At 35.3% G+C, this 15,242-nt stretch overlaps 1 protein-coding gene across 4 annotated transcripts in view; it reads left to right on the plus strand.

Annotated features, from left to right (window-relative positions):
- LOC129743572 (lysophosphatidylserine lipase ABHD12) overlaps positions 1-13,087 on the plus strand; it is a 34,814-nt gene extending 21,727 nt beyond the window's left edge. For 2 of the 4 annotated variants that reach the window (XM_055735626.1, XM_055735628.1), the window contains 5 exons: positions 1,148-1,266; positions 1,328-1,506; positions 11,438-11,983; positions 12,043-12,204; positions 12,266-13,087. In XM_055735626.1, coding sequence (XP_055591601.1) covers positions 1,148-1,266; positions 1,328-1,506; positions 11,438-11,983; positions 12,043-12,204; positions 12,266-12,430 — 1,171 coding nt within the window. In that variant the 3' untranslated portion in view covers positions 12,431-13,087. Of the gene's footprint in view, positions 1-537; positions 1,037-1,120; positions 1,267-1,327; positions 1,507-11,437; positions 11,984-12,042; positions 12,205-12,265 lie in introns of those variants that run through there. The other 2 variants (XM_055735627.1, XM_055735629.1) reach the window with 2 other exon arrangements.
- The last annotated feature ends 2,155 nt before the right edge of the window (positions 13,088-15,242 follow it).

Genomic DNA, 15,242 nt, shown 5'->3' on the forward strand with positions numbered 1-15,242 from the left:
TTTTGCTGTGTACCACTTATGTCAAGCAAAATAAGAACACATTAGACTCTCAGGGCGTGGTAGCAAAATTGGCTATAATTTTGCCATAAAAGTCTGCTCGGGTGGTCTATAGTATTTTTCCCAAAGCATGTTTTTTTCGGATTTTTTGTCTTAGACTTAGAATAATTCAAAAACTGTAGCAGAATATAGTATCAGAAACATATTTGAGTTACAAGGCTTTCAGAACTATAAATTTGAATAATGCGTTATAGTCAGGAGTGTCAAATTGACACTCCAAGAACTGTAATGGGTATAAAATTTTTTGAAGGATTAGGGTTAACAACTCTTATAAATATTTATTTAAAAAATATATTGAAAACCTGACACACCTTATTGCTCTGTTAGTTGGCTCAAAGCTTTAAAATGTAGTGCAAAAGTGTGCAATCGAAGATTAGTAGCCAGATGTTGCTCGCTGTTTGCATTTGATATTTACATTAGCGTCGCTTTCGTCGCTGCAAATTCTCTGGACTGCACTTGGATGATAACCATCGGATGCCCACCATAACGGATTTAGTCCTCCGGTACCAGCCACGAGGTACAAACATATGTGTTTTTCTCAGCTCGCGCTAGCAAAAAAAAGCGAAATTTGCGAGTTTTCACACCACAAAATAAAAAAAGAGCTGCTGCACCGGCTCGGAAAAATATATGTGTAGAATTGTGTCATCGGATCTGTTGCTTGAGCTTGAGCACACACGCCCTCAGTCCCGAGAATAGAGCATAATATACCGGACGAGTTTCTAGACAGTTTATTGCAATTGATATTGCGAATATAACCAGAGGCAAACGCGCACACCTTTTTTCACGGTCAAGTTCAAGTAGTTACTAGTGTACTAGTGCGTCTGGCGCACTTTCACGCGCGAGATTAATCTTTCATTTCCGTCTGACGCCGCTTTTCTTGTGCCGCCGGGAAATCGAAGCGATAAGGAATCTTCCGGGATCATCCCTGCTTCTCAGTCAGATAGAAAGAAGCTATGCCCTACTTCGCGAAACGAAACACGTCGGTGAAATTTTTCCCCAGTTTTTGTTTTCCTTCTTCTGTTGCGCTCGTTTGCGAATTTTACGTAATCTTTCTCATACGTAGTTTTCCCCCGTATCCACTTCTTTTCAGAATATGTCTGGCAACGTGCAAGATCGGCATCCTGGTGTTTGTGATCGTGTTCATCATCCTGCCGCTGATATTCAAATATTCCTTCGGCCTACAGAAGGGTATTCTGTTTCTGACCTTTAGTAAGTATCGCGCCTATTGCGTTGAACGGCTTAAATGTCAACCTTCCTGTACTGTTTGCAGTCACCTACCCGCCCAATTTGGATCTGAAACGGCCGGAAAAAAGTGGGCTCTGTGCGACCCGGAACTTCTACGTCACCTACCGGGACCAGGAGGAGGACATCGATGTCGATCTGGCAGTGTGGCACGTGCTGCCGAACGATCTAGTGCGGCGCTATGCGAAACAACTGCAAATTGAGGATGTAAGTACCGTTTTACCGAAACTTTTCCGTTAAGTTACTGAAGAATCATCCGAAGATTAGCTCCGAAGTTCGGCTCTGTGCTCTAATTGAGTTACGAAATCGAAATCGTTATCAGAATACATATGTTTGGAATCAAGATTCTCAACCGCTTGCGCAGAGCTGAAATCAACGGTTTTTAGCAAGTTTGTGCTACATAACCGAGTGCTTACATTGTTATACATTCTGATGAATAACCCTTATCTGTCCGATGTTCGTTTCTCATCAATAGATTTAAAAAAAATACATAAAATAAGTTTTGAGGGTTATTTTCCGTACGTAAAGAAAAAAAAAACAAACAAACCTATTCAGTACATCTGAACTTGATTGACCTACATTTCCAGGAAGCGCAGCATTAGAAGATTCTATTTCTGTTGTGGCGATTCGCATGTGCCGAAAATTGTACTGCCTAGCTTTGTATGTATACATATGTGCAAAGAATGTGTGTTTATGGATTTTTTCATGACTTGAAAAATTGTCGGCTTTCGCGCAACTTGTTTACATTTTTTTTAAACAGAAAAGACGAATTTCATAAGTTTCTTCTACATTTTCATAGCACAGTCCTCTTCCAAGAGGTTCTAAGATAAGCATTTCCGGACATTCCATGCAAAATTTGATCAGTTCAATTGAAATTTGAATGATCATGGAAAAATCGATTCTTTAAGGAATATATTTCCTTTTGTTTGCAAAATAAAGTAGAGGAGATAAGGGCATAACGAGCACCATTTCCAAAAATAATTTTTAATGCGGAACACATCTTTAATTCACAGAGTATCTATCTCTTTACAAAAAATTAATCTCCCCTTCAAATACACCGAAACATCTTCAAAAAAACTACTTTTTCCAAAGTGAAGAAAATATTATAATTTTTTAGCACAATGACATAAGCTTTTAGATAGATGTATTTTCTTGATCAATAATAACATGATGTACACATAAATCCTCAAGTTTAACTCTCATTAAAATTTATGTTTTTCAATGTCAGAAAATAAAGTCCAGGAACATATTGCAAAAGTTAAGTAATGGAAAAATTACAGTTAAGAAATGTTGTTAAATTTATTGTGTAATAATTTATCTGAAGTGGACGGTTTGAATGACCTACACCAAAAGGCAGTGTCTTTTAAATGTTTAAAAAAATGTATGTTTAGAATATGTGAAATTGAAAGAGTCCTCGAAATTGTTAGATGCGGAGCTAGTTGAATTTAAATCGCGATGGGACAAAGCGTACAAAAGATTCAAAGTTTTTAACGCCGCACAAACATGGTCGAAAAACAAAGTGCTAAGGATTCATTTGCCTTACAAAAAGCGAAACTTCATACAACGCCAAATTGAAGAAAATAAAAATGACCCCAAAGCCCTCTGGATAGTTCTAAAACGAATGATCAAGCCCAGTACTTTTGCTCCCCGGTCCATATCATTTGGTGAATCTGAAATTCAGTGCGAGATGGAAATTGCCAACAAGTTTAATGAGTATTTTATGACCAGTGTGGAAGAAATAAGCAGTGCCACCAAAGTGTACAGGGTCCGGCAATTAAAGTGCTACATTGGAACTAACAAATAATTTGAACAAAACAAAAACGTTTTCTTTCAAATTTAATACGATTTACATCAAAACAGATCATATTTTTGAAATCCATTGATGCCTTTCGATTTTTTTTGTCCTTGAGCTTAATCACAGAAGCTCAAGGCACATATTCTAAAAAGCCCGCAGGTGGTTTTTGTGTTATATTTCATCCCAGAATTCAACTAGATGGCGCTTCAGAACTTCCAACCCGTCATGTTTTGTAGAGTAGACTTCGGGCTTCTGTTTACCCTAGACAGCCACGTCCATAGGGTTAGGGTCCGGCGAACTTCCCGACCACTCCATACTCGAAATTAACCCTCGACAAAAATTCGCACACAAAAATTGGGACCTCTTACCTCTTTCCTTCGTTAGCCAATGCGAAGTTCTGCTGAAAAACCACCAACCAAGACCAGAATAAGGATGTGTCCATAGTTCGAGGACATGACATTGAACTATTTTCGATACTTAAATTGATTGATCTACACCTCTTCAGGGTGTTCGGTTGATCTTCACCAAGAAAGTAAGGGCGATTCCGACCCAGACCTTTAATAAGACAGATTTCTGTCGTCTTGTGGCCTTTAATACGTTTGCATAGGTTCGTGATTTTTCTGGCAACCATTACCTGTAGTTCTGTTTTTTCACGAACCGCTGTACTGCCGTTCTAAGCAAGAATGTCCCATGTGACTTTTGGGTCATATTCACTTTTTTTGCTGGAAACGGTCTCTTTTAGTGTTAACTTTCGAATAAAAACACAAACAAGTAAACTTTGTTCTGAAATTATACGAAATTTTCATCAAGGTGGTTGTCTCTATGTTGATAGTTCTACGCAAGAATGTCACACTAGAGAAAATTCTATGAAAAATGCAAATTTCATCGAAAAATTGTCTTAAGATGAGTTCAAACTGTTGAATTTAATGTTATTCACTGAAAAGAACACTATAATAGAGGTCAGAGGAGGAGCGAGAAGCCTTGAATGTTTTATTCAGAGAAATTTTCACTAAACACTTTTCGGTAGGCACTACTTACAGGATCCATACTCAACTATACATTTTTATAAACAAAGAGGAACGTATTTCTCAAATTACGGTTTAGCATGAGTTTTTGGGAAAAACATAAATAAGGCAAGCTTTTAAAATGATAGAAAAATTGTAGCCGTGTGACAGTTTTTCGTTCTAATTCTACGCAAAAGTGTCACACGGAGCATTTTTGGCTCTAATTTGCTGTTTTTTTTTTATAGGAAATGTAATTTTCTTGGCAGAAAACATTGTAAAATGATTAACTTGAACTGTTCACTACGAAAAAACTGCCGGTGAATTTTTAGTTTGAGAGAAAAATTGGAAATATAGCTGATATATATGGTCGTGATTTGACCAGACCGAACTGAACGCCATCAGCATTTTTCTCGAGAAACTTCAACTTTGTGTGCAAATATTTTTATCTAGAGAAAGAATCATTCATGTTTATGCACAAACATCGATATTTTATAATCCAAGGATTGCATTTTAGCCAAACATATATGTTTTTTTCGAAAGTGAACATGATTTATATGAGATTCAATTTTTTTTGTTTATAAATTTTCTCATGGCGCTCAGTTCGGTCTGGTCGAAGCCCGGCCATATTTCAATCGCGTTTTTCTCGTTTGCACGTTTTTCCACATGGGACAATCTTGCTTCGAACGGCAGTGTACGGCGACGAATTCATCGGTAGAAAACACGATATTCTCCAAATTTTTAATGCGCGGGCCGCGTAAGCTGCGCTTCGCCCTTTCTACCCGGTTTTGCTTCTGTTCAAACGAGAGGTCTTGAAATCTTTGGTACTTGTAAGGCTGGGCCTAAAGATCATCTTCCAAGATCCGACGGCGATTTTGATCCGGTGTATTAAAATCTATCGCCAATTTAGTGTTACTACGTCAAGAAATTCTCTCAGGGTGCATCTTGATGATCTTCACCAAGGTAGGTGTCGCCACTGTAGCTTGACGATCCCCACCATACTATACTTGGGTACTTCTGATCTCCAGGTATCTTCCAAGTGCGAGCCAAATTAAAAAAAAATACATGCACTCATTGGACAACTCACGAAATATGTCTTTCTACCGTTTCACAGCCTGGAACTAGGCAATCAAAGCACTACGTTAAGGTTCGAGGACTATTTTTACAAAAAAAAAAAACACTTGATTACAAAATTAACAAAAATATCCTCTGACGTCTTAGATATAATGTTAACAAGGTAACAAGGTGTCATCTAACTCAGTTTTGTATTCTTCGAAATAATCACTCCTAAAATTTTGTAGCAGTCAATTGCCGGACCCTGTAATTAACAAGTAATTACTCTGCCTTAACACTAGAAAGACCGCACCAGTCCAAATGATTGGTTTGACACTTTGTTTGTTGAATATCTTATAAATACTCCGTTTTAAAAGTTCTCAAAAAATACGACTTTTCATGAATTTTGAATCTCTACAAATCTGTTTTTTTTTATTTCTCTAGCTCTTTTAACCCTCATCCGCATTAGAGTGTCATTTTGACACTATTGCAAGTTTGAAGGCTTGTAATTTTTTTCAGAAGCTTCAAAAAACAAAAATTTCTTCGGGTACCCTAAATCTTTACTTTATTTATGGACGAACCCTAGAAGTCTGGACAAAAAAACTCCCTTTTCCGACTTAGAGTGTCATTTTGACACTCCAAAAGTAAAATCTATTAAAGCCGTTTGAATTATTATGAATCTATATATATAAAACAGGGAGAGAGACAGACCATACAGAAATGTGCGAACACGCAAAACTCTTCACTGGCTCATCCGATTTGCATGCGATTTTTTTTGTTGTGTTCGTCTTCACGCGAAGAATAACACAACGGAGAGATAATTTCGAAAATGTTTTTGTGGAATTTTAAAATTTATTTTTAGTTTTTATTCGTATCAAATAAAAGTCATGGCACCCAATTTCCATTTTTTTTTATTCGAATCACCCAGAGTAGGAAGGCGCCAAAAGCAATCAAGGCTTACTGATGTGCATTCATCTCTCTATAGGAAGTTTTGGCGCCCATTTTCGTTGCAAGTGTACTTTTCACGTGGCTCCAGTAAAATGGATACTTGGATGTGATTTTCCCTATGGGGTTCCGCAACTACGAAGCATAGCGAAAAGCCTGTACGAAGAATATTGACAAAATTTGTAATTTTTTGCATCAGAATCAAGGCAATTCTAAGATTTATTTTAGATGTTTGTTCGTTCACCGTTAATTTTTTTGAAATGTCAAATTTTTTTAGCAACTCAAGCAATATGGCTGTAAAATTTCCAATAGACTCAAAACAACTTAATGAGATTGAATTGAAACATTTCATAATCAAATAGTTCTGATGAGTTTTGGTTACACCAATAGAAAGTCATATAACTGGTAAAAGATCACCTTAATTTATTTTTTGTTGATTTTATCCAGTTAGTTTGAGAATTGAAGGTTATTAATTTTGTGATTCCAAGTAAATTGAATCATTATCATAAAAACGGATTGAAGGATCAGGAAACATTGGAAAATGCACACTACCTTTCATGCTTAGTGTTTAAACTGAACTTTTGAAAATTTTAGCTATATAGGACTTTATCCTGATATTAGATCCAACTCCCAGTTTCGAAAGTCAGTAAAAAGGATCGTAATCAATAATATCATCAAGTACCAAAAACTTGAAAGATTATAAAAATTAAAGTTTAAGTAAAAAGCATGCCACCTAAAATTTCGAACATTTAAGTATGGAGAAAAATCTAAACCAATAAACAAAAATACAAAATAAGTTTCGTATCAGATATAAGATCTAAATAAACAATCTGTCAAGCATAAGTAAATTAAAGAATATAAACACTTAAATTTGATCAAAAAAATAAAATCAAGATCAACGAAAATCTAGCTTTCAAATTAATGTTTTAGTATAAATGAAAATCTAGATTCATAAAGCCAAATTTAGAATATTGATTCAAATTAATAATAAAATTCAGAATTAAATTTAACTGTCTGGATTACAGTTTCTTATCTTACGATCATAAACTATAAATTCAGGTAATTTGTTAATATTTTGAATTTCTATTCCAAATACTCAAAATAGATTTGTTTTCATTCAGGGTTTGCCTGTTAAGAGAAAAATAATCTATATACAAGAAAGTTTAAATTCGTTTTTTTTTCTAAATTCTTCAATTCTTAGTGCAATTTGCCAATCTCTAACAGAAAATTGGAAAAAAAAGATAATGATGACACAAATTTCGAAGACATTTTCAAACATTATATTGATTAGAAAAGTGTTGCTGTAAAATGAAATGAATAGTAACTTTTTCTGAATTGTTAAATATTTGTCAAACCCAGCTCTGTAAATTCACAATAAGATTAAATTAGTGCATTTAGTACAAAGTCCAAAAAAAAAGACATTTGAAATAATAAATAAAAAAAGAAATTTTATATTCATTATTCTTTAAATGTTCCGGGTTCATTTTTTAATTTTTCTATTCTGACGACCATGTTTAAAGAAAACTGTAATGTATTTAAATACAGAGGTTAACACAAATCCAAAATACAACTTTGACGACTCCAGCAAAATAGACCCATTTTCTATTGACATCAATCTTCAACATTTTTAAAATACTTTATCAGATAGAAGTATTTGAATAGGAATGATGACTAAACTAAATTGAAACTTGATAGATTAAGCGTTCTTAAGTTACCACAACTGATCATAAGCAGAACTTCATTATACGCTACCTCAACAAGAAAATAAGTTCGCTAAACAAAAGTTAGCGAACTTATTAGAGCAAACCGTATGAGAGTTTTTGTGTCACGAACTGCCGGTTTTGAATGTAAATTTATGTATGATATTTCCATTCGATAAGCAGTTTTTTAATGAACTTAAAATAATGAAATTCGAATAACGAACCATAATTCTGGATTTTTTTTCTGATACAAAGGTATCCACTAGCTTTTATACACTTAAAAGGAAGGCTGACTAAGGAACAGCGCTAAAATATAAAAAAAATACTCAAAAATTACAGGCTTAACAAAGTTTGCCGGGTCAGCTAGTTTCATATAAAACTTATATCAATAGAAACCTTGTAATGTCAGTAAAATATGTATAGAACATAATATATAGCTAAAGCTTCTAGTTTTCTCGTTATTCAGCATGAAAGAAAAAAAAATCCGAAAAAACCTTATGCATATGAAAGCTGAAGTTAATGTCTACATCATGAAGCCAAGAAATATTTTTTCAAATTTTTTTTAATGAAATGGTCACAAAAAGTTAAAAAAAAGTGGTCTGAAAAACCTACTTTTCATTAGATTGCTAGTAAAAACTGTTTGAGCGGTAGTAGAGCTTCTGTAAAAATATCATTACAAATTCTATTCTAATTCTGACATTTTGTTGTCTTTAGATTTCTGATGCAACAAAAATTGAATTTACTGGAATTTTGCAAAGTTGATTACTTTGCGCGATTTTTTCACAAGTTGAAATTTCATCTGTTTTTGTGGTCCACCGTCAGGTTGTACCCGGATTTTCCAATCAAAAGTATATTCATTGGAAAGCAAATTTAATCTACATTCTAGTGAGGTGCAACAATTCACGCTGTGAGATTTCACAATAATATGAAAATTATAAACGTAAAATAATTTCTGAATTTCTAGAACCATAAGCAGCACGTCCAGCAAAACGTGTTTGTTTGCTCTCCGAGTAGGTACGGTGGGTGGTGATTTGGGCAGAGAGCGAAGCCGACAGACGAAAAAATGATGTAAAGTTCGAAAAATGATTCGAAGTAGCAACTTCAAAGCTTAATTTTAATGCGCAATCTTGACTGAATTACAATTTGATTTTCCTAGTTTTCCTAAACCTTAAATTAGGACAAACGTTTCAACTCCAGATCGCTTCTCGATAAGCGTTTTCACAAAAAAGTTAAAGTGGTTCAAGTTTTAATTGACTTTCTTAATCTTTAATCTAGTTTATTCAAAATTTCACCAATGTTTTCTCAATCAGAAAATTAAAAGACAATGGACTCAAATGGATTCATTTAGAGATTCATATAAGTACAGATAATTTTTTTATGATTTCAGATAATTCAACCCTCCAAGACTGCTTACAAGATTTGCCAGCCGATTTTGAAATTCTATGATTACGAGATATTTTTTTAAGGAATATTCTTTGTTTTAATTGCGTGTTTTTTGCAACAAGTTTAAAATAATTTTAATTTTTATTTATGGATTTTGAAGTCAATGTTGAGTCAACCAGTTCAATTAATTTTGTTGGTATTACATGTTTGGTATTGTTGGTATTTCTAGCTAAATTTGAATTTCGAAACCCCCCCATGCACGAGTCCTTCGCCGGGGCCTGGACGGTACTATTGTTATCGATGTTTACTCCTGGCCTTGAACTCACGGACATCGGCTTAGAAAGCAACAGACATGCCAACTGAGCTATATCAGAAGCCCGACATACAATACTGATCTGTGTAAAGAATCAGCTCAATCGGACTTGCGGGGTGCGCTCAAAGTTTGGATTTTTTGACTCTCAAAAGTCCTAAGAGCATCTGTATTCGTGGTCTATTCTTGGGTCTAATTTATACAAGAATTGAACCAAAGAAATTAGATCCGATCCAATGAAAAAACTGGCAACTGCACTCGTGTTTCATTAACTGTCAAACGGTTTAGAACTGCGTCAAATTGGATCCAAATCTCATCAGTTTTGGATCAATCCTTATACCAGCTCTAAAAAAAGTTGAGTTGAAACTGGTATAATGGATTACCAGTGCGGTTGCTCGGGTCGGAATTTGGGTCTAAACCGGCTGTTTGGACCACGAATACAGATGCTCTAAGGTATAGGAAGTGCTTGAATTTGGTGAAATCGAAAAGAACAACAATTCATGCTCAAAACTTTAGAATACATGAAATGAAATACCTAAATATTGTCTTATTACTTCGAAATGGTTGTTTATGCAAAAAGTTGCAAAAAGAAGATTTATTCAACAGTCGTACATGTGTGTAACGAAACTTTTCGCTACTTCCATCGGCTATGGTTTCTCTTACAAATAAATGTAGAAAAATTGAATTAAAAAGGTGTATTAACCCTTCTTTTCATTAAGTAACAAATTTACAACAATTTTGTATGAAAAAAGTGAAAATTCATTTTTTTAATCAAACAATAATTGCAACTGTTTAAATTATTTCGAAGAAAAAATGAAAAATCTTAAAATTAAGAGTTATGTATGTAAAATATTTATCATTTTAAGATTCCGTGACGTGACTTGTGTTCAAAAACTTTTGATATTTTTAGAACTTTTATGTCCATACCTACCTAATTTTTCTTCTTTTCGGTCATAAGCTCTAATAATATAATTATTAATAATAACATAGAATTTTGATACTATTTGTTGTAGCGAAAGGGCAAAAAACAAAGAGTGATTGCGTACAAGTCATTTGAGGGCGAGGCTATAAAAAGATACGCGTTAAATTAGACAAACAAATTATTGAAGTTACTTTGATAGTCCGTTCAAATATCTGTATACTGTTTCTGTTAAACCTAATAAAACTAATATTGTTTTATTTACACACGATTCACATACGGTGTGCGCCCTTTGCTGTTTTATGGTTCCGAAATCACCGTGTCTGATCGAGCTAAATATTCGAGTGTCATTCCATATTAAACTGGTCAGCATGGCCTTCGGACAATGCCGACGTGCAATCGGGAAAAACTAGGGACTCAAACCCAAACATATTCACTGGATTTATTCCACAATAGTGAGACCAATTTTGGCCTATGGGTGTCTAAAGTGTGGTGGCAGAAAGGAGAAGTTACAACAGTTCAACAAAACTAAATCACCTTCAAAGAATGTGTCTTTTAGGGATGTCCGGATGGTTCACATCAATAGAGGCATCGTTTTCTATAAAACATCTACACTTGTTCCTAAACAGGAAACCTTTTCGTGTGGTTTTCGTCTACAGGTTTCTGGCTGTCAGAAAATATCGAAAAATTATCGAATCATAAAAATGTGTGGCCTGAAAGAGTTAGATTAATTGAGTTCAATTTAGCGCCAAACGATTTACTAACACTCTCGAAAAGTTACCCTCCATGGGCTTCAAAGTCAAATTTCCTTCTCCTCAAGAATGTTTATCAGGATTCGTAGAGGACCAAATGTCCTCTCATGTTGTATTCTATATTGACGTTTCATTATCATTATCATTATCTGCCGTGCAGGTGCAGGAATTTACTGTCACGAGTTGAACATAGAACATACTCAACCTCTAAGTAGATATTGTACAGTCTTTCAGGCTGATATATATGCTATTAATTATGATCTGATTCCATTGATTCTAGACTACGCTTGCCAACTTGACGGCACCAGAAGAAGTGAAAGACCAAATAGATGAGTTGGCCAACAAAGACACCGGCAAGTATCGGGAGATCGAGAAAATCCTCCATCGTGACGGGCTGGATCTGAACGATGAGGCGACCCAGAAGGATCTCTTCGAAGCAACGCTACGAGCCGGAACCAATGACGTTGTGCTCTATCTGCACGGAAACACTGCTTCCCGGGGGGCTTCTCATCGGGTGGAGCTGTATCAACTTTTGCGCAGCCTGAACTACCATGTGGTGACCATGGATTACAGAGGTTACGGAGATTCGTCTCCGATTTCGCCTACCGAGCGCGGAGTTGTGTTTGATGCGTTAGCTGTGTATCAGTACATTACCAGTATTAGTCCGAACCCTGTTTATCTTTGGGGTCATTCGTTGGGTACCGGAGTGGCTACCCATTTACTGTCGCTGCTCACCGATATGAGCTTACCTGGGCCAAAGGCGTTGGTTTTAGAGAGTCCCTTCAACAATATTCGGGAAGAGATTTGTGCCCATCCGTTTTCAAGAGTATGTTTCTTAATTTGAAAGTGAAGAATCTTCAACTAAAACCTACTTTTCTTTTATAGCTCTACCGCCATTTGCCCTGGTTCGATTATATGATCTCAAAACCAATGTACGCGAACCAACTGAGGTTCGAATCGGATCAGCATATTGCAGAGTTCCGACAGCCGGTTCTGATTTTACATGCTGAAGACGATGCGGTGGTGCCATTTGATTTGGGCTACAAGGTATTAAGAATTCAAAACTATTCCAAACATTCACTTATGATTTTTTGTATCCGGATTTTAGCTCTACCGCACAGCCTTGGACACACGTGGCAAATCGTGGGGTCCCGTCGAGTTTCGTCGTTTCGAAAAAACTAGCCATTATGGACATCGGTACATCTGTCGAGCTCCAAATCTTCCAGAAATCGTAATTAAATTCTTCCGCACTTATCGCAACGAACAGTACTGAAGTGAGTTGTTGCAAGACAACAACCCTGTAACCAAAAATCGAGAGGGACTAAACTCTTCGAGGAATGACTATATTAGGACGAAACCGGGACTAAACAGGTTAGTGTGCCAATATTGACAACATAAAAAAAAATCTAGCGTGATCGGGTGAGAATGAGCTCGAAACCTCACTGGCAATCGTTGTATGCAGAGGGCGAGGAATTAGCGCGTGAATATTTTTGTGATGCTATCAAACGTAAAAATGCTAACTATTCATAATACTTAGTGATAACGTACACAGTCGATAACAACAACCACTGCTAGTGTTTAGCTAGAAACTACCAATAAAAGAAAGAAAAAAACGACAAGACTAGAAGCAAAACCTTGAATTTTTAAGGATCCATATTATTGATACAGTTAGACTGTAAGTAAGGCAATATGCAATTACCGATTAACAACAACTACCTATTTCTGCTAGAGTAGGATAACGTGTTTGAATCCATTCGTTTATTCGTTTCGAGAAAAGGACGAAGTGCAAAAACAGAAATACCTACAATAATTTTTTAAAAATTTCTTCACAAATTAGGGGTTGCTATGTAGGATTAGGTTGTTTTCTTTTAGAGATGTAAACGCATTAGAAATCGTTACTGATTATAGATTATTTTTTCTCAAAATTGAATTCCGGTTTGGTTTTTTGTTCCGATGACATGCCTTGAGGGAATTGCTCATTCGAAAACATCGTCAGGTAATGTGTTATCATTTTAGAGTTCAGTGGGAGAATTAAGTTTTACACGTACCTATAATAAAATCACCCATCTGGTTTTGAGTCTGTCCCAACAATATTGCTCCCCCAGAAATATGATGGGCTCATGGTTCGCACGCAGTTGTTCTTCAAGAAATCATGATTTTGCTAGAGGTTCTTCAGTCACGTTGTTCTAGCCAGTCTGAACAATCGTCCTGTTCCTGAGTCCGTTAACAGTAAGAGGCTATCCTACGAAAAGAACTTTTTTTTAAATAAATTATATTTGATAGCTAGCAAAGACCAAAATTAGCTTTCAGCCTAATGCTCTTAGCTTAAATTGGTACAGAATTTAATACGGGAGCTTAACTAAACAGGCCTAAGGTTTCATTATTTTCTAAAATAGAATACAAAACTAAGATGATGCCATGACATGACACCTGATGTTGAGTTTACCCGATGATAGCAAAATCAGGCATTAGGGTGTCATATAAGTGACATAACAAAGCATAATTTCGTGTCCTTACTTTTATTTTATTTACATTGACGGATACGGCAATTAGGAAAATTCTCCAAGAGAAAATCGTCGAAAGACATCTGTTGGTTACAGATATTAGATTTTCAGGTCGTTTAAAGATTCGAAACCCTGTTTTTCTTTCCAAAATCCACTTCTTTTTGACTTTTTGATATTGAATTGGTTTATTTTGAAAAACAAATAAGCATTTCCTGGTATAAGGTACACCGGGGCAAGTGCAAACGGTTTTCACCATAGTTCAACTTTCACATGTCCTAGATAAATATGTAAATCTTCAAAAATTATCAATTATCGTTCGTTGCATCATTAAAATGGTTCTCAACAAATTCCCGTTGAAAGTGAAAAATTAAAAAATGTTGGTAAAAAGTAACGGCACTTTTGTGAAAAAATTTCTAAGTTTGCACTTGCCCCGTTTATGGGGGCAAGTGCAAACGCAATGCTTTTTCCAAACTTATTCAAAGATGCGTCAGTGTATCGTTACTAAAACGAATTTAATACATGTTCCGGTATGTTTTATCAACTTTTTTTGATGTATTTGCTGTTTTTCTGCTATATTAATTACTTTTTGGAACTTCAGTTTTGCTGACTGTTGTTTGAAGCAAAAGACCTTCATTTGCCAAGGCATTACGGAATTTTGAATATCCGCTTCAGATACAACACTTTGGATACCCTTTCTGACCACTCTAATATAATGCTGAACCATTTTTGAGATGATTTTTTTTTAATGTCTGATGTTACATGGCTTAAAGGTGCGTTTGCACTTACCCCGGTAGTGTCGTTTGCACTTGCCCCGCAGTGTGGGTTGACAGGAGTGAATATGATTTTCACAATTTTAGGGTCTACTGGAAATTTATCATAAATTTTCTGCTTTCACCTGAATATCAGTCCCAAACACTCACCTTTCGACGAAAAATCGGATTTGAATGCCCTTTTTTGTAGCCAAAAAAAGCAAAACCAAAACACACTTTTCATGTCTAGTACGTACTTGAATTCGTGTGTAATCAAAAAGTGCCGTGTTTTTAGTGAATAATTGAAAAAAAGTTTAGTTTATCTATGTCAGATTGTTGGTTTGGACAACAACAACAACTTCTAGAAGAAGAAATATTTTTTAATTTTTTTGTAACAGAGGAAATTTGATCGTTTGCACTTGCCCCGAGTTTGCACTTGCCCCGGTGTACCTTATAATAATTTTAGAAATATTGAAATCTTTAAATTATCTTATTTATTACTTGCTTGTAAGAATATATGTATGGTAGCCACCTTGAGTGCACGGTCGTTCCGCAGTTATGGCTAAGGCTTCAGCAACAAGTCTCCATAGGTTATATCCGGTTTTTTTTTTTTTTAAATATGTCTTTATTTGTACCAATTCATCATTACATTTATATTACATTATTACATTAAATTAGGTGTTCAGTTCAATGATGAACTGTCCAGAGCCCTATAGTTTATTAATCACTATAATTTATTTATTTGCATTAATTTTGCTGAGTGCAATCAAGTATTTTTATGTAGGAGAACATCCTGTAATGTCAAAAAATATTTTAAACTTACTACTAAAAA

Source organism: Uranotaenia lowii, chromosome 2, assembly GCF_029784155.1.
Source record: "Uranotaenia lowii strain MFRU-FL chromosome 2, ASM2978415v1, whole genome shotgun sequence".
NCBI classification, from domain to species: Eukaryota; Metazoa; Arthropoda; class Insecta; order Diptera; family Culicidae; genus Uranotaenia; species Uranotaenia lowii.